The 20,736-nt window shown below is 34.5% G+C and overlaps 1 protein-coding gene across 1 annotated transcript in view; it reads left to right on the top strand.

Moving 5' to 3' along the window:
• Positions 1-20,736, top strand: part of DCC (DCC netrin 1 receptor) — a 1,045,570-nt gene that overhangs the window by 870,963 nt on the left and 153,871 nt on the right. Inside the window, exon 14 of the mRNA XM_081802524.1 lies at positions 13,250-13,444. Coding sequence (XP_081658650.1) covers positions 13,250-13,444 — 195 coding nt within the window. The remainder of the gene's footprint in view (positions 1-13,249; positions 13,445-20,736) is intronic.

Here is a 20,736-nt window from a genome sequence, read left to right as displayed (position 1 = left end):
AAAAAATTAAAATTAAAATTAAAAAAAATTTTTTTGAAAAAAATAAAAAAATAAATGCTTGGAACAGCATAAAAATATACACAGAAAAAATAAAAGGGAACTTAAAAGACAAAGCATGGGCTGAGAAAATTTAGCATGGTTCAATCACAATTTGAAAAGAAAATAAAGAATGGAGGAAAAATAATTTTTGAAGAGATTAGTGAGAGTTTTCCAGAATTGATGAAATACATGGATTATCAGATTCAGGAATAATGCTTTACCTTTGATACATTGTATCATACCAAAGATAAAGACAAAAGAAGAGCTTAGCATGCCATGAGGAGAGATTACTTTTTTAGGGACTACAATTATATTGACAAAGACTCCCCAATAGCATCAATTAAAGCAGAAAACAGTGAAATGTCTTCAAAGTGCTGATTAAAAAAATTACTATCATTAAAGAATTGTATATCCAACTAAATAATTATTCAAGGAAAGGAGACACATAAACACCCTTTACAAAAAGAAAAGTAGACTTTACTACCACCATCCTTTTTGTAGAGAAGGTACTTTAAAAAAAAAAAAGCTAGAAAGAGAAAGAAAGTAACCAGAGAGAAGATTAGAGAAAGTGGATAAACAAAATAATGTAACATATGGGTACATCTGAACAAATTGTGATTATCTAAAACAAAAATTATATTTTGGAGGGTTTAAAAACTTAGTGAATATGAGGTGGTAAAGAAGAAGGAGACTGTGGAGGTTAAACAGCTTTGAAATTGTTTTTATGATGTTCTTGTGAAAAGTAAAGATATAATTAACTTTAGACTACAAGATATATGTGATCTCAAAATTAAAAATATTACAACCAGAAGGGTATAGAGTATATTATTTCTTATCTGGTAGAGTAGAAAAAAAATAATAGGGGAGGGCTCTTTAGCCTATACAAATGAAACCATAAAAAAAGAAAAATAATTTGTTATGAACAAATATAAAATAGTACATGAAAAAATCATAAATAAATTTTAATATATAATAAAAATAGGTGTAAGTGTATTAAACTCACCAGTTCAAGTATAGATTACTAAATGGAATTTTGAAAACATCCAGATCTATAGTATTTACAATTGGCAATACTTACAAATATTAAGATATGAAAAAGTTGAAAATAGATGGGGAAAAATAGCAGTCATCCTAACAAAAAACAAGTGTAGGTTTTTCTTTGGTAATTTTCTTAAGGCCAAAAACTTCTATAGGGATAGAGAGTCGCTACATAATGATAAAAGGATTGACTTATTGAAAATATGTAAATTGTTGAAGAAATATATATTCCTTATAAATATATGGCTTTTATAACATAAATTTGTACTATTTAAGCAAATCTTGACAGATCTTTATAGAAAAATTTGCAAACCCACCATAACATTTGAGTGCAGATTCATCATTATAGAAGCAGTAAATATATACAATTATAGGTAGAAAATACAGACAACAAACCAACACAAGTCTCACCATCCAAAGATGATCAGATTATCACACTTAACACCCTAATACGTATCCTCTAATTTCTGTCTTTATACACACGTCTTTATACACACATACATACATACATAAAATATGTATATATTATAATGAAAAAATATAGATACAGCTTAAATGAGAACATATGATACTTAACTGTTCTTTAAACTTTTCAATTATTTTTATTTTTGCAGATTATGATTTTACCTAAAATCCTGATCATATTCCAATTTCTTCAATGGACCCAAAAAACTTTCTTTACAGATCATTTATATAAACTAGAATTGAATCTAGGATCACACACTGTATATAGATTTTATTTTCATTTATTTTTTCTCTTCAACTTTTTATTTAAATTCTAATTAGGTAACATACAGAGCAATATTGGTTTCAGGAGTAGAATGCAGTGGTTCATCACTTACATACAACACCCAGTGCTCATCATAATAAGTACCCTCCTTAATACTCATCACCCATCTAGCCATCCCCCACCCACCTCCCTCCATCAATCCTCAGTTTGTTCTCTATCATTAAGAGTCTCTTATGGTTTCTTTCCTTCTCTCTTTTTTCCCCCTTCTCATATGTTCATCTATTTTGTTTCTTAAATTCCACATATGAGTGAAATCATATGTTAGTTGTTTTTCTCTGACTGAATTATTTTGCTTAGCATAATACACTCTAGATCCATCCACATCATTGCAAATGGCAAGATTTTATTCTTTTCGATGGCTGAGTAATAGTCTATTGTACAAATATACCTCATGTTCTTTATCCATTCATCAGTCGATGGGCATTTGGGCTCTCTCCATAATCTGGCTATTGTATTTGTATCCCCTCAGGCTCTTAATCTACCACAATTCCTTTTTTCCTACTGAGATTTATTGAAAAGACTGGCTTTTTGTCCTCTGTTTCAACAGCCTAATTATTTCTTGTGGTTTTAACTTGTCCTTCTAGTTTCTGTAGGTTTGTAAACTGGAAGTTATATATAAAGACCGATGTTAATGGATTTTTACACATCTCTCTCAGAATTGGAAAAAAATTAAAAAGGAAGGAATTCTGCAGATTTACCTATCATAATTGAAATATTCACACAGAGAGTCACTTATTTTTTTCCTAAGCATCCAAAGAATATTTAGTGCTTGGCTACAAGAAAATGGATATTAAAGGTCTTGGATAATACTAAACACATTCATTGATCACAGTGTAATTAAACTAATAGTCAATAATAATATGATATCCAATACATTTGGAAATATAAGAGCATATTTCCAAATAACTCATTGGTCCAAAAGAAATCATATTATATCTAGAATATAACTTTTAGTACCTAATACCTAAGCAATCTTGTTTACTTATATATCTACTAGATTAAAAAATACTAAGGAAAGTTTTAAAAAATGGATCTTTTTTATTTTCAACAAATGCAGAAATTATTTTTGTTTTGGCTATTATTTGATAAAATTCTTGGTGAAAGCCAATGACATGCCATTAAAATACATTCAAGTTAAAGATACCAATTTGAGGGTAAGAAGCGGGATTTACTCCAATGAGCTCACAAATGTAGTCCTCTGGTGATACAATGAAGTTAGTTATGTGATTTTATACACAGGAATGAAGGTGTAGGTGGCATGTCATGAAAAAGGATTTCTTTCACATGGGCTTTTGATAGGGGCCATCCATGATATTCTGGGTTACTAGTTGACAAAAAGACTTGCGAATGAGATGAGCTATGGATATAGCAGCCAATCCATCATGAAATTGAAGAATCCAGCCCCTTATTCTCATTGAACTAGAGTTCATCTTACCTATAAGGAATGTTGTAGGCAAAACCAAACTGTGTTTTGAAACAAATTTAAAATCTGCTTTAGTTATTGGGCAAGTGGTTTTTCAAAATCTCAGAGCTCCACTGTACAAAGGATGGCACAAATTATTTAGACTTGGATAAATGTTCAAAGAAGTTTCAAGTCCTTTCCTTAGCCATAGCAGACTTTTTACTATCCTCATGAAGTTTTGATCCCCTTATGACTTCCTTGACTTTTTCTAAGTGTAATGGAGTAGATAAGGTTGTGGGCTCTGAAGTCCTAATAACTAGATTTGAATTCTCCACTCACTGTATTATCGTGCACAAGTAACTTAACTTCCCTAAGACCTGAGTTTTCTCATCTGTAAATAGGGTATAACAACAGAATCCATCTCAGCAGATCTGTGTGAGAATTAACTATAACAGTGGCAAGAAAGTACTCAGCAATGTGTCTGATATATATGAAGCACTCAGCAAAAGCTTATTGTTGTTGCTGGTCTTCATAGATTAGATCTCAGTGGTATGAAATACTAATACCACTTGTTTTATGAAGCTTATTCTTGTTCATGATGATAAAACTTTATTGTCTGCTTTAGGGGAATAGATATATTCTCTTCTGATACAAAAGCAGGGCATGTGTTCAGTATGTCTTAAAAGCCTACCATCTAATTAAAGGGGCATTGTCATATAATTATATCATAATATATTATAATAATTTAAAGGGGCATTGTCATATAATTATATCAATATATGCAAGAAGGCATTTTGTAAAATTAGGCAGTCTATCAATTTTTTAAAAACTCAGGTTAATAGGTGAACATAAGGAAACTTTTGAAATGTTATTGTTTTGTAGAAACTAAAAGCAAGAATTCTGCTAAATAATAAAATACTAAATACATTGTGTTTAAGACCCAAACAAACCAGAGATGTTTCCTACTAGTTCTGTTATTTGACAAAGTGTAGAGGTTTTGGTGAGAAATAAACACACACACACAAACACACACACACACACACACAAACAACTTAAAAAGCTATAACATTTTATTACAGAAGGAAAGAAATGTTATTTTTATAAATAGTGTGATTGCATATTTGGAAATTCCAAGAAACTAGACTAAAAACCTATTAAAATTAATAAGGAAATTTAATAAGGTAATTTATATTTTATATATATATAGTACACACAATAGCTTTATCTTATACTGGCAATAATTAATTCAAACATTAAAAAGAAAGGAAATGCATTCATATGGCAACCTGAAGTATAATATCTAAGACTAAATTTAACAAACGAAATAAATGTATATGAAGAAAATAACATTTTATTAAAAGATAAAAATAAGCCATGAATAAATAAAAATGTATTTTTGATACAAAATGTTACCATTATATAAATGCTAGTTCTTCCCAAATTAATGATTAATACACTTCCAATCAGAATGAACTTCATATGGAAGAATAAATGTAAAAGAATTTGAGAAAATTTGAAAAGTAGAAAAAACATTAACATTTACAATAAAGCCTGATTTAAAATCAATCAGTACTGTCTGGCATAGAAATAGACAAGTTAGATCAGTGTAACCGAATATAGAAGACAGAAATATTTCTTGCTATATTTGAGAAGTAAACTTTAAAATGAAGTTGGCATTTCAACCAGCAAATTATTCAATAAATGGTGTTGAGACTATTCCCAGTTCTTCTGGTAGATGATAAAGTTTTCCTTCTCCTATATCAAACTAGTTGGCAGTGGTTGATTCTAGTGATGGAATTGAAGGCAAAAGAGAGCAAAGTTATCACTTCTTATATAAATCAAAAGTAGAAGGGTCGGGGCGCCTGGGTGGCTCAGTTGGTTAAGCGACTGCCTTCGGCTCAGGTCATGATCCTGGAGTCCCGGGATCGAGTCCCGCATCGGGCTCCCTGCTCGGCAGGGAGTCTGCTTCTCCCTCTGACCCTCCCCCCTCTCATGCTCGCTCTATCTCATTCTCTCTCTCAAATAAATAAATAAAAATAAAATCTTAAAAAAAAAAAACAAAAGTAGAAGGGTCAAGGATGGTTTTAAAGATTTTGTTGTTGTTTTTTCTTTTGGTATTTTCAAGTATAATAAAGATGGAGGGCTCAAACACTTGTGAGATGAGATGATCTCTCAAGGTATCATTCCTACTGTAGAAGATTGTGTTCTCCCTCCTGTGTTCTTCACCTTAGTAGTGGTACCCATATCCACCAGTCATCCAAGCCAGCAGATTCCCTGTCCTCAACTCCTCCATTATTGCTCCCTACCCATATACCCAAAACCTGTCATTTCTACTTCCCTAACAGACTTGGAATCCATCCCCTCCTCTCCACTCCCACCATTCTACTTTATGTCAGGCTGTCATCCTTTGTCACCTGAAAATAGCCTCCCACCTGGTCTTCCAACACCAGTTAGCTCCTCTCTAGACTCTACCATGCTGCCAGAGTGATTTTTCATAACCAGATCTGATGATGTCATTTCTCTATTCAGATTCTTCCTGTTATGCTCCTGCCCATAGCCTCAAGTCTGACATTCCGTCACATCTTTGCATATGTATGCATCTCTCCAGATGCATTCCATCATATCTCATACTTTCACACTTAGTGTTTCCTTTGCCAGAGTGCCCTTCACATGACTTCACACCTATTTGTCCTTCAAAACTCACTGGATGCTTTACTTCTAGGAAGCTTTTCTTTTTCTTTTTTCTTTTTATTTGTTTATTTGAGAGAGAGAGAATGAGAGAGAGCACATGAGAGGGGGGAGGGTCAGAGAGAGAAGCAGACTCCCTGCCAAGCAGGGAGCCCGATGCGGGACTCGATCCAGGGACTCCATGATCATGACCTGAGCCGAAGGCAGTCGCTTAACCAACTGAGCCACCCAGGCGCCCCTAGGAAGCTTTTCTTATCTGAATTTCATTCAGATGTCTTTCCTCTAAGCCTGCTGTCTTGGGCATGCCATAACCATCTATCCCACTCTTCTCAGCAGACTAAAAGCAAAGACCATGCTTTATTTGATTTGAACTTCTCAATGCTTGACATGGTGCCTTAGGCTACATGGTAGATGCTTGATTAATATTGAATAGATGGGTCAATTTGTAAGCATTCATAGCCAGGTATTAGTTATGTTAAACTCAGACAATGTATATAGTTTGATTCTCTATTGATGTCCATTCTTATAGTCAAAAAAACAATTACAGATAAATGAGAGCTAGAAACACCTTTGTTCTATTTGGTATATTTTTATTTAAATGTAGAAATGCATTGCTTTTTTCTCAAGTAAGATGTTAAAAATGAAAACCCAAGCTTTCTAGAGAGCAGCTTGGCATAAGAATTTAGAGATATTGAGGTTTTTGTTTTTTGAACAAATTGGTCTATAGTTTTGAGAGATTAGGGTTTTAATCCAATTAGAGGAAAATGAGTGTGAAAAATTCATGGAAGTACATCCTTTGACAAGGACTGACACCCTACTCCCCATGCCCTGTTAAAAAATAAGATTTGTTATTTGAATGGCCCCAAATCTGGAGATTATTCAGTATGAGGTAGCTGACATAAGATTCTAGAGAGATTCAATGATTTTTGAAGTTGGTGTCCCTGAACTCTAAATTGAGAAAATAAATCTCCCAGTTATTGATAGGCTCTGATCCCACAGTGCTCTTAGAAAGCCATATCAAGGGTGTCGCCTCTATCAAGCTTTGGTTTTCCCACTCAAGGACTCAGAAGTTTGTAAATAAAATTGAACTTCATTGTGTTTTTTCCTGTGTTCATTTGACATACCAACCTCCTTCCTAGACAGGCATCTTAACTTTCTGTTGGTATTTGTAAAATCAAGAACTCAACAGATGGAGGCCATTTTTCCCACATTGGAAGAATAAAGGACAGTTTGAGGGGACGGAACTGTTCTGTCCCATGACAGGAGTGGTGGATACATGACTCCACTGGTATACCACTGAGTGAATTTGCTGCATATAAATTTTTAAAATATAGTAAAAAGTTAATACTGAAGATAGTAGCAGAAACAAACAAAATAGAAAGAAGGTATAGTTCATTGTTAAATAGAAGTGATTGTTCACTATAATAAATAGATAACATTCAGTTTATAGACATTAGTGGCTTAAGGAAGCTGATGTCCATTGGTGAGAACAGACCCCACCAACAGAAATGAACACATTAGTATGTATCCAAATGGTCTGGAAAGATAGCATATGGCTCTGTCAATTGCCTTACATAATTCTCTGTAAAGAAATATAGGCTATTAGGGACTAGAACAGAACTCTAACAAAATGACCCATAAAATGCAGCACACTAAATCAAGAACAGATATGTGAGTATTTGTCAAAAGTACCAGCTGCCTGACGCCGCGTGGCGGAGCCATACACAGCAGCAATCACTTCCGTTAGCAGGAGCCAGCGGGCACAAGTCTTTCCGACCACTAGGAGAAAACAACTTTAATAACTGTATTTTCATTTCTCTGTCATTTCCTTTTTTTTTATTACAATCCTTATCTTCAGAGAACTCTATAAAATTTTGGTAATCTTATAATTAATGACAGTCATATGTATTAACAGTTAGATTGAACCTTATAGGAAGTGTAGACATTGTTCAGATATTTTTGAGCACTTTGTGCCAGAAACTGTTCTAGGTACAGGAGTTACAGAGAATTTATGGAAGGAGATGAGGCAAGAATAATGAGATAATCACATCAAATAAGAAGCACAATTAATGGCAATAAATCCTAAGGGGGGAAAAAATAGACAGGTGATTATTAGATTAGAGATTAGGGAAAGATTGCAACTTTAAATATGGTAGCCAGGGAAGGCTGAAGTTGGAAATTAAATAACGGAAACCTGAAGGAGATAAGGGAGGAAGGCATATCTGAGGGAGAGCTTCCCAGGAAGAGTGTACAGCAAACTCAGATGCCCTGAGGTCAGAGCATGCCTGGCATGTTTGAGGAACACAAAGTGTCCAGTGTGTAGTAGATGGCTGGGGTAAAGTGAGCAAAGGGGAAAGTGGTTGGAGATGAAGAGAGAGAGCTAAGGGGGCATGGGGTAGATCATACATGACCTTTTAGGCCATGGTAAAGAACTTGACCTTACAATGTGCTATGGGAAGATTTGAAGGAGTTTGGAGTGGTGTTATTTATTTGACATGATCTTATTTGTATTTTGTTTACACATGTGCTCACACTGTATCTTATATTCATACACATTTATTTTCAATACCATCTATATGTTGATGGCTTTCATATCTGTGTATCTGACCATGGCCTTTCACTAAAACTCCAGACTTATATACCCACGTACATCCCTGAGATCTCCACAGATGTGATTAATAGGCCTCTCAAATTTAACATGACCCAAGAACTTGCTTGTTTTTCTTCATCTCAGTAGGTCATCCACCAGTTGCTCGAGCCAAAGATCTGGGGGTCCTCATTGAGTTTTTTCTTTCCCACACCATTCACATCCAGTTTATACCTCTGTTGATTTTACCTCTCAAATGTCCCAAATATGCACACTACATTTCTACAATGGCCACCCAGTCAAGTACAAAAACATTTTTAAGGTTTCCTAATTTTTTTAAATTGTTTAAAAATGCACATGACATAAAAGTAACCATCTTAACTAGTTTTAAGTGTACAGTTCGGTGTCTTTTTTTTTTTTAAGATTTTTTATTTATTTATTTGACAGAGAGACAGCAAGAGAGGGAACACAAGCAGGGGGGAGTGGAGAGGGAGAAGCAGCCTCCCCACTGAGCAGGGAGCCCTATGCGGGACTCGATCCCAGGACCCTGGGATCATGACCTGAGCTGAAGGCAGACGCTTAACAACTGAGCCACCCAGGTGCCCCAGTTCGGTGTCTTTAAGTACATTCACACTGTTGTGTGACCATCATCAAAACCACTCTCTTCCAAAACTCTTTTTCTCTTGCAAAACTGAAACTCTGTACCCATTAAACAATAACTCCCTACTCCACCCTCCTTTCAACCCCTAGCAATCACCATTCTGTTTTCTGTCTCTATAAATTTGACTACTCTGGGTATCTCATAGAAGTGGAATCATACAATTTTAGTCCTTTTGTGTCCGGCTCATTTTACTTACCATAATGTTCTAAAGGCTTACTCACATTATAGCATGTATCAGAATTTCCTTCTTTTAAAAGCTGAAAAAATATCCCATTGTATGTATATACCCCAATTTGTTTATCCATTCATCCGTTGATGGACACCTGAGTCTCACCTACTTTTTGGCTATTGTGAATAACTGTGCTGTGAATACAGGTGTACGAATACCTTTTTGAGTCCCTGCTTTCAATTCTTTGGGAAATATTCCCAGAAGTGGTATTGTTGGATCTAGTGGTAATTCTATTTTTTTAACTGCCATTCTGTTTTTCATAGCATTTGTACCATTTTACATTCCCACTCGGTAACTTTCTTTTTATCTTCTTCATTTTCCTTCTTAGTCCAGGCACAGTGACCTTCTTTGATTTCTCCAAATACCAAGCTCATTCTTGCTATAGGGCCTTTGAGTTATTCCCTCTTCCTGTAAAACTCTCCACCCTGCTGTTTGCTTGACTGGCTCTTTCTGATCATTCACCTTAGACTCTACCAGTAATACCTTCCTTGAGTCAGTTACTATTCCATCAGCATAGCACTTATAAGATCTCCCAATTCCTTGTGTGTTTATTCTTATTTTATCGGTCTTACCTCCCAAAAAACGATATCCCCAGTACCTAGAACTATGACTGGCACATAAGAGATGCACAATAATTATTGAAATGTCATGGGGATTAATATGATAAATTTCCTACTGTGCTATCTGTGAACACTACTCATTAGTGAAAATTGCAATCATCACTCAAAAAATAATAACTATTCTTTAGGAACAAATTAAACCAAGATAGAATCCATAATTCCATAGTGTAATCAAGAATGGCAGTTGACCTAGTTACTGTGATAATTCAGATTTCAGTAGAAATTTGGGGCTCATTAATTTGGATATTTCAGGCAAAATGTGTTCTTTGCTTTCAAATTATTTCAATAATTACCTTAATACTTCTCTATGCTTTATGTACTCAATTATTGTCCTAGAGGTACTTGTCAAATCTTTCATGTACTTCTGAGTAGTGAATTTTAGTTTCAGCCTTCAAACACATCACATACTTTCATGGCAAATTTTCTAAATTGATGTTTTATAGTTCATTCCAGTAGTAACCATTTTCCTAATCCATAAGGTCATCTGTGTTAGAGAAAACTAACTCAGGTCACATAAAAGGAAAATGTCATTTCTGTCTTTACATTAAGAAGTGAGTAGGTGGGTACAAACTGGTTATTCCAGATTATAAACAATCTCCTAACACAGTTATCTTTATGATGAGGCCATATATTGTGAATGGCTTAGGTCTACTACTGCCTTGATGGACACCCTTTCTTATGGCCCTGTGATCCTAAAGGGGTGGCAAAAGCCCATTAAATATTTAGTTGGGGAGGCAGCATATATTCTTATGTATTGACATGCTTATTTTTATCATGTTAAAATAGTTTTGAGGTTTGGATCTAGGATTGAAACTACTTTTATGCAGTGAAAAAAAAAAGATGAGTATTGTGTACCAAGAGTCCCTCTTCTTCAAGAGCGTTTGTGCATTTATTACCCTAGTCCTTTTATAAAACTCCAAGGGATATAATTCTGTGGGTACTGACCTAACTAACTTGTTGGGGAGCTACTCTATGGTTTGCAGAAAGGTGGAGAAGTTATTGTACTGAAAACATTTTAAATATTTTTTCCTTTTATTCTAAAAGATATTGAAAATTGTCATTAAAATCATTAGATTTTCATAATGTTTTTAAAAAGTCATAGCATTTAGTTCATTTTCTAAATAAAAGATTAGGCAGATTTTCTTGTTGTTTTCGATGATTATTACAAAAGCTTCAAAAGTGTTCAACAGAATTCACTGTAGAGCCCATTACATTTCAAGGACACTGGAGAGCCTCTGTGGCAGTAGATTTGAAAAGTATTAATCCATTCCTTTTATCTCTTTTATTACTTCTCCTTAGGGTTTATAGTGGAAAATCCTTCACAAACATTGTGTTTCTGTTGTTAAGGTTTATATCCACATTTTGAGATAATTTTTTATGACACCTTTGCATATTATGTCACAGGCTTATTTAGGGCAGACAAATAAAAGCTTGTCCCTTTTTGTTCACAAATGGGCATCTTCAGAAAAAAAAAAGCTCCTTTAGAAAATGCTGCTGATGTAGCATCTTTAGAATGTAGCATCTTTTGAAAAGCTGTTAGTTTGGGACCTACTTTAAAAACTCTAATAAAAGACATGCTTCCATATATCACTTAAGTTAGAAGCATACGTGTTGAAGGTGGCTAAGGTTGGTAATAGAGATTATATCACCTTTTGCTATTACATGAAGGAAAAAATATATTTTAATATTACCTTTAATCATCAAAGTCTTTTGCATAATCTGACATATGTTACCTTTAGAGATTATCAGTTAAGAAAGAAATAATGAACACAAGTAGTTTGAATAAGGTTCACATCACTAATATTTTTGAGTACCCATTAATTGCCAGGTACTGTGCTGAGCATTTAAAGGACTACTAGTTTAGATGGGCACATTCTTTCTTAAATTTCTTCCCAGAATACTTCTGTGATTTTTAAAAAATAGGGTACATGTGCCTGTATTAATCCTATCAAAATATGTATCATAGTATATTATAACTGCCTTTTTACTTGTCTTTCCCATTAAACTATAAACTCCAAAGACACATGTTTTCTGTCTGCCATAATCACTCTGTCCTGTATCCTGATCATCATGGGTACCTTGCCCCACTCCCCAAACAGAGTAGGTGCTCTATAAATATCTATTAAGTGAATGATGATAATCATCCAGAAAATGCATCATTTCTTTAGGGATGAGATCAGAGGGAAGAAGGATGATATAAAAGCCAGAATTCCAATTTATTAATTTTCAACACACAGTCTCCTTCAAAGAAAATTCATGTCCGAGTTACATGTATATTTACTCCCTAACAGCTAACATCAGTGGTGCTACTCATAATTAGAGCACTTTATGCATTATCTCATTAAATCTTCTCAGCATCCTATGAGACCATTGCTATCTTTAGCCTCATTCTACACGTGAGGAAATGGAGACAGGACGAATAAGGTCTTAAGGTTTCTCTGAGATGTGAGTATACAGTACAAATTGGAACTCTTACTTCCAGAGCTCAGGCTTCGAGGCAATCAATATTTGGAATGTCAATTTAATTAGAAGGTAATCTCGGAGAAGATAAATAACTTCATGAGGGTGCACAGCTAGTAAATGACAGAGCCTGGTTTGAAACCAAATTTGCACACTCCAAAGTCTGTGTGGCTGCAATCCCAGCCGCTGTCTCCTTTTCTTTACAATGAATGCGCTTTTCAGAGATGCACTTAATTATGGGTCAAGTGCCATCCTAATCATGCTGAGCAAATCATGGCCCTAAACTGTTTCTCCTGACAATTTCTTAAGAAAAGACTGCTTTATTTTTGTTTTTTAGTTAAATCAGAGTAAATAATCCTTGGGCAAGACCACTTTGACATTTCATTTCCCTTTCTATTATTCTTACATCCTCTTTGATTTCACTCAGTACTGATGATACCTAAGAAGAGTTATATGGGGGAACAGCCCAAAGAAAAAAATGATTAGAATAAAGATGCATGATGCTACATGTCTATAGAAGGAACTCAGTGCCCTCTGTGCTTGAGAAACAGTGTGAAAGTCAAATCAAACATGGAAAATGTATTACGTGCTGACACAAGGAGGAACTTGGGCAGTAAGTGATACAACATTTGAGGATCTATGGAATATGATATTAAGTCTTGCTTAAATAGGAAGTTTTACCATGCTGTATGTTCTAGTATGAGACAGACTAATAATGCCTCCTTTGAATTCTAGAGTCTCAAGTCCCTGACCAACCAAGCTCTCTTCATGTGAGGCCCCAGACCAACTGCATCATCATGAGTTGGACTCCTCCCTTGAACCCAAACATCGTGGTGCGAGGTTACATTATTGGTTATGGTGTTGGGAGCCCTTATGCTGAGACAGTACGTGTGGATAGTAAACAACGATATTATTCCATTGAGAGATTAGGTGAGTAGCTATGGTTTTTATTCTATTAAGGGAAATAAATGATTTATTTGAAATTATTTTCTTTTTTAGAAACTTGTTCTTTGGACTTTTATTTTAATTTGTGACACATATTATTTCATAAGACAAGTCTCTCTTTTTCTATCTTCTATCAATCTACACACACACACACACACACACACCTGTCTTTCGTCTCTGGATTTTGAATTGGGGCATTTTATCTAGAGACATTCACAACAATGGTAGGTGCTCTGCTGTGTACTTTTGCTTATGAGTCATAGAATACAAAAAGGGAATTGTATTATTTTTTTTAACTGGTCAATGGAAACTTCTAATCTTAATTCTTATAAAAAGAAAGTCAACACTTTTTTTTTCACTTTTTTTCTCACTAGGAAGATATTCTGTCAATTTTTCTTTTTTTTTTTTTTTAAAGATTTTATTTATTTATTTGAGAGAGAGAGAATGAGAGAGAGAGAACACATGAGAGGGGATAGGGTCAGAGGACAAAGCAGACTCCCTGCCGAGCAGGGAGCCCGATGCAGGACTCGATCCCGGGACTCCAGGATCATGACCTGAGCCGAAGGCAGTCGCTTAACCAACTGAGCCACCCAGGCGCCCTGTCAATTTTTCTTTAACACTAAATTATCTAGTCACCTTGCTTTCTTTTCCCTTGGCATTTATAGGTAAAGCTTTGTGGCTATGCCATTATGAGAATTTTCAATCAAGCCTATAAACTTAGTTATCAGACTGCTCTCTTCATACGTTCCAAGGTCTCTTATCATACTCCACCTCATTTTAATAAATACAATACTTGAATTATGACATTTCTGAATTCACTGAAAACTTGTTTATTCAGAGAGGGCTATCATGCAGTAAAAGTGGGCATATCCATTTTATATCTGATTTTCCATAGTATCATAAGAGATTATATCATTAACAGAGAGAAATCAAAGAAATATATGTCATATATAGGGTGTCAGGAAGTTAAGCTATTCTCATAAAGCACAAAGCAGGTCGATTCTACCTGTTGATTTAACACCATATTATTTGCAATGAAGTACACTGACCTCACTGGGAATACAACGTGATGGTGGGAGTTTGTGTGTGTGGGGGGGTGCTACTTATTTGTAATGGCTTCCACAAACAGAATATTTTGATGAGAAACTTGATTTGAATTTGAATACCTTATCTTGCAGTAGCAAGAAAAGATTTTCCCAGTGCAGGAGGAAAATTGCACTGACCCATTCTCTCTATAGTTGCCTCAAACACTAATAAGAGAAGTGCCTACTGAAAATCTCCATAATGCTAGTTAGCTTGGCATTTAGAAATAATAATTCTCTCCATCAGTCCCCAAGTTTGAATGTTAAGGCAATCTCATAATATGTTTTATGGCCATCAAACTTATGCCAGGGTACTGTCATTTATCCATTATTCAGTGGGCATCATGTCTGACCGTTGATCTTGATGCCACCCAGCAGAGGGAGATCCCCATGGCCATGCCCATGCTCCCCTGTAATGAGAATGGGTGCAAGCGCATAATGAAGTCATGAAGGAAAACCGCAATGCTTCACCAGGGCCTTTTAGTAACAGTGTTCTTTACTACAAGCAGACTTTCCAGGAATCTCCAAGGCTTGCAAAGTTGAGGCTTTTGGAAGATTAACACTGGCTAATCTCTCCAAAAGCTTAACAAGAAAACAAGAGATTTCCCTTTGTAAGATATATTTTAAAGAGCTAAGAAAACTGTACAAATAAAATGGATATGAACCTATCTCCAGGATAGATCATCATGTGTTTATTACACTTTAAAATTTATCTGGAAAGAGATTTACACACATACATTTGCATATACACAAGCACACACACATATGTATATGTACACATGTATTTAAGTTCTACCAGCTGATACTCTTGTAACATAGTCCCATGTCTTAACATAAAATATGAAATAAAATAGTGTTTTATTGTTATTGTTCAAGTATCTCCATAGTTACACAAAGAAACTGGTATTTTTTCAAAATGTGTTTTGCTGTTTACCCAAAGTGTATGTTAAACATATCTTAATATATATTAAATAGTAACAGTTTTATATATACATATAAAAATATATAAAATGTGTAGACAAGGGGCACCTGGGTGGCTCAGTCGTTAAGTATCTGCCTTCGGCTCAGGTCATGATCCCAGGGTCCTGGGATCGAGCTCCGCATCGGGCTCCCTGCTCAGCGGGAAGCCTGCTTTTCCCTCTCTCACTCCCCCTACTTGTGTTCCCTCTCTCGCTGTCTCTCTCTCTGTGTCAAATAAATAAATAAAATCTTTAAAAAAAATGTGTAGACAATTTTGTATGTCTAAAGCTTTAAAAATTATATTTTAAATACCTTTCAAAAAGATATTACGAAATTGGTATGCTTACTTTAAAGTTTAATAGAATAAATGTAACAATTGGTGGTTTCTTTGCAAAGTTTGAATGTGGGCTTGAGTGAATCCTTTATCTTTTTAAAAGTTAGAACTTAAGATATGTCTAACATAAACTTTACCTAAATCGGGGAATATATATTTTAAGGACTGTATAACAGTTATACAATTAAAAATGAATTAAGGAAAATTATAATCTGTTAAAGCATAGCATCAGCTACAACTTCAAGTGCCATGGTTGTATTTTAGACTATAAAAAAGCTATCTGTTTTATAATTGACCAATAAACTTCTCTTTGATGACAGACCAGAACTTTCCAATAGCATTTTGTTTATCAGGCATAATAATTGAGCATTTAGATACCAGGCCCTATGACCTGCCTTGGGACTACAAAACAAAGCTTGCCTAGTGCAGACATAGAGATTCATTAACCAATGTTTGTACTATTAGATAGTTGTAATTAATCTTTTGACATCATGCACCTCTTAGTTTAAGAGCCCTAAATACCAGCTTTGATGTATACACATAGCATAGATCAACAAGACCTGAATTCTGGCAATGTTGGCAAAATTAATTTGAAACCAAGTTCTTCTTTTAAAAACTCACATGTATCTACCAATCTGTTGATCAATCTATCAATCAATCAGTTTATCTCTTTCTACATCTTTATGGAGGTATCTGTATGTATATAAACTATACATATTTAAAGTGTACAATTTGCTGAGTTTTTAAAAGAGCTTTATTGTGGTATAATTGACACACAATAATCTCTGTTTTTCAAATTTCTTCTTTAGTTTATCTCAGTAATGTTTTATAATATTCAGTATAGGAAGTCTTGACTGTTTTTGTTAGATTTAGTCCACATATATACGTGTGTGTGTGTTTATTAAATATAGTCCCTTTTTGTATGGGTGTGTGTATATATGAACTACTTTAAATGGGACTGTTCAAGTTTATTTCCCAGCTGTTGCTGCTAGTGTAGAAGAATACAGTTGTTTTTATTTTTTTTTTATTTTTTTTTTAAAGATTTTATTTATTTATTTGACAGAGAAAGACACAGTGAGAGAGGGAACACAAATGGGGAGTGGGAGAGGGAGAAGCAGACTCCCTGCCAAGCAGGGAGCCCGATGCGGGACTCGATCCCGGGACTCCAGGATCATGACCTGAGCCGAAGGCAGTCGCTTAACCAACTGAGCCACCCAGGCGCCCAGAATACAGTTGTTTTTAAACATTACTCTTATACCCTAGACCGGTTAAATTCCCTATTTGAGCTACTAGTAGAATGCTCTAAGAATTTCCATGTAAACAAGCATATCGTATGTAAATAGGAACAGTTTTATGGTTAATTTCTGATCTCCTGCCTTTTATTTCTTTCTCTTGCCTTCTCTTGGTTAAGAACTCTAGTAAAATGTTGAATAAAAGTGGTGGGAGGAGGCAGTTTTGCCTTGTTCCTGATTTTAGGGGAGGCATGAAATAGGATGTTAGGTACAGGTTCTTCACATGTGTCTCTTATCAGATTGAGGAAGTTTTCTACTTTTTCTAGATTTCTGGGAATTTTTATCATGAGTATTTGTTGAATTTTTTGAAATTATTTTCTCCTCTTCCTCCTTATTAGTATTTTTTAATATAGTGAATTATATTGATTGATTTTTGAAGGGTAGCTCATCTTGAATTTCTCATACAGATCCTACAGGTCACGATGTATTTCCCCTTTCTTGTATTGTTGGATTGATTTGTTAATGTTTATTAAGGAATTTTTGTGCCTATATTCATGAGGTACATTTGTCTACTATATTCATGAAGTGTATTTGTCTACTATATTCACAAAGTATATTTGTCTACAGTTTTCTTTTCATATAATGACTTTATCCAGTTTTTTTTTAATTAAAGTTATACTGGTCTCATAAAATTAGTTGGACAGTTTGTTCTTCTGTCACTGAAAAAGTGTGTGTAAAATTTATATTTTTTATTCCTAGAATAATTGATAGAATTCACTAACAAAACCATCTGGATCTGAGATTTCCTTTTTAGGAAGGCTTTTGATAATGAATTTAACTTCTTTAACAAATATACATCTTTTTATATTTTTTTTCTTCTATTGATTTTGGTCAGTTATAATTTTCATGACATTTGTCTACATTTTGTCCCATTTGTTGGCATAGAATTGTTCATTTATAATGGTCTCTTATTATCTGTGGTGATAACTGCTATTTCATTTCTGATATTGATCATCTATGTCCTCTCTCTTTTTTGTGATCAGCCTAGATAGGAGTTTACCAATTTTGTTGATCTTTGAAGCTTTAACAATACTGATTATCTCTACTTTCTGTCTCTATTTTATTTCTTTCATATCTGCTCTTACCTTGACTATTTTCTTTCTTGTACTTATTGTAATCATACTTGCTTTCTATTTTTAATTTCTTAAGGTGGAACCTCATGCTGTAGGTTTTTAAAGCTATTTGTGTTCTCTAAGCACCCCTTCCCTTGTCTCCCACAGATTTTGATATGTTGTCTATTCATTATCATTTAATTCAAAATGTTTTCTAATTTTCCTTAATTTCTTTTTCCCCATGAGTTATTAGGTTTGTTGCTTCCTTTTCAAATTTTGTTTCTTCCTAGACATCTTGTTATTGTTGATTTTTAATATTATTTTGTCATGAATGGAAAATATACTGACTTCAACATCTTTAAACTTATCATGACCTGTTTTCATTTTGTTGAATGTACTACATGAACTTAAAAATCATATGTAGTCTGCAGTTATTAGATACAGAGTTCTGTAAATATTGATTAGACCAAGGTCTTTGATAGTATTTCTTAGATCATCTATGTTTTTATTAAATTTTTTGATCAACAGTTTGTGAATTGCTCAGGTTATCCAAATCACCTCTTATAAACATCATCTATGTCTCCCTTTAATTCTCTGTTTGTCTCTGTTCTTCCATGTATTTTGGGAGTCTGTTATTAAGCTGATAAACATTTGTAATTGTTATGTCTTCTTAGTAAGTCACCTCATTTAGCATTACAGAAGCCTCTCTCTATTTCTGGTAATACTCAGGGTCTTCAAGATGATTATATCTGTTATTAATATAGCTTATAAATATATACTTCTAGCCTTCTTATACTTACAGTTTACATGATCTATCTTTTTCCTTCTGTTAGTTTCAGCCTATGTCTTTTTTTTTAAGATTTATTTATTTATATTTGAGAGAGAGAGAGGAGTGGAAGGGAGAGGGAGAGAGAGAATCTCAAGCAGACTCCCTGGTGAGCACAAAACCCAACTTGGGGCTCTACTAGGAGCTGGATCTCAGGACCCTGAGATCACAGCCTGAGCTGAAACCAAGAGTTGGACACTTAAACAACTATGCTACCCAAGCGCCCTAGCCTATGTCTTCATATTTAAAGATTTTCTGTGTTTGTAGGCAGTTTATAGTTGAGTCTTGCTATTTTATGCCTTCTAAAAATTCTACCTTTTAATTGGAGTTTTTAGGCCGTTAGAATTTAATGTAAAATTTAATGTTAATGTAAATACATAAATGGTTGAAGTTAGGTCTATCATTTTACTTTTGTTTTCTGTTTCTCCCATCTCTTTTTCATTTACTCTTATGAATTCCTGAGCTCAGAGAACAAAAGTGATTATGTATAAATATCCAGATGCAGTCACTGCTTTTCCAACTGAGATATTCCTACAAGGATTTTTGTTCTCCTCGTCTAATCAGCCCATTTAAAACTACCTCATATCTTAAGGAGAACTGGTTAAAATCTTTCACCACCACCCATGTGGATTAGCAGAGATCTACAGGGAACTAATGTTCATAAACTTTGGTTTTACCCTATAAAAGGAAGAATGTACAATTAAAAGTTTTAATGATCATCTGGTACTTCTTTTGAAGTGTCTTAACCCCAGTACAAAAAGATACTCTTAGGGTTTTATTTCAGTTATTTGCTTTCATTCTTATCCTTTCACTGATGTTTATTAGAGGATATGGTTTTAATAAACTCCTATTTTTAAAACCATAGTCTAAGCATACTAAAAAGCAAAGAAAAATGGAATTGAATGACATTCTGGTTATGGGTTCAGTTCCATATTTTTCTCTCTGCCACAGTGTCTAACCTGGGGAAAAAGATTTGAACTCTGGCCTTATAATATTTCAATGAAAATGGAGAATAAGAATGTCTTTTATTGCTAATTTTGTGGTATCAGAGTGTTAACAGATACTGAAAAAGGTTAACAGAGGTGGAGAAGTTGGTGTTTGTAAGAGATAGAGATATCAAACTTTGGTTGTGACTGCTCCAAAAATATCAGTTTTGCCTTAATTAAAAATACTCAGCTTTTTGGGGGGGATAAAATATTTTTTTGTTAATATATAATGTAGTATTTGTTTCAGGAGTACAGGTCTGTGATTCATCAGTCTTAAACAATTTACAGCGCTCACCATAGCACATACCCTCCCCAATGTCCATCACCCAGCCACCCCATCCCTCCCGCCCCCCCTCCACTCCAGCAACCCTCAGTTTGTTTCCTGAGATTAAGAGTCTCTTATGGTTTGTCTCCCTCTCTGGTTTCATCTTGTTTCATTTTTTCCTCCCTTCCCCTATGATCCTCTGTCTTGTTTCTCAAATTCCTCGTATCAGTGAGATCATATGATACTTGTCTTTCTCTGATTGACTTATTTCGCTTAGCATAATACCCTCTAGTTCCATCCATGTCATTGCAAATGGCCAGATTTCATTTTTTCGATGGCTGTATAATATTCCATTGTGTATATATATATACCACTTCTTCTTTATCCATTCATCTGTCAATGGACATCTTGGCTCTTTCCATAGTTTGGCTATTGTGAACACTGCTGCTATAAACATTGGGGTGCACATGCCCTTGGGAT

The sequence above is a fragment of the Leptonychotes weddellii genome, chromosome 13 (genome assembly GCF_054177405.1).
Source record: "Leptonychotes weddellii isolate Sample4059 chromosome 13, ASM5417740v2, whole genome shotgun sequence".
Lineage (NCBI taxonomy): Eukaryota > Metazoa > Chordata > Mammalia > Carnivora > Phocidae > Leptonychotes > Leptonychotes weddellii.
Note: the sequence above shows the minus strand (reverse complement) of the source record. Positions and strands in the feature narration are given on the sequence as shown.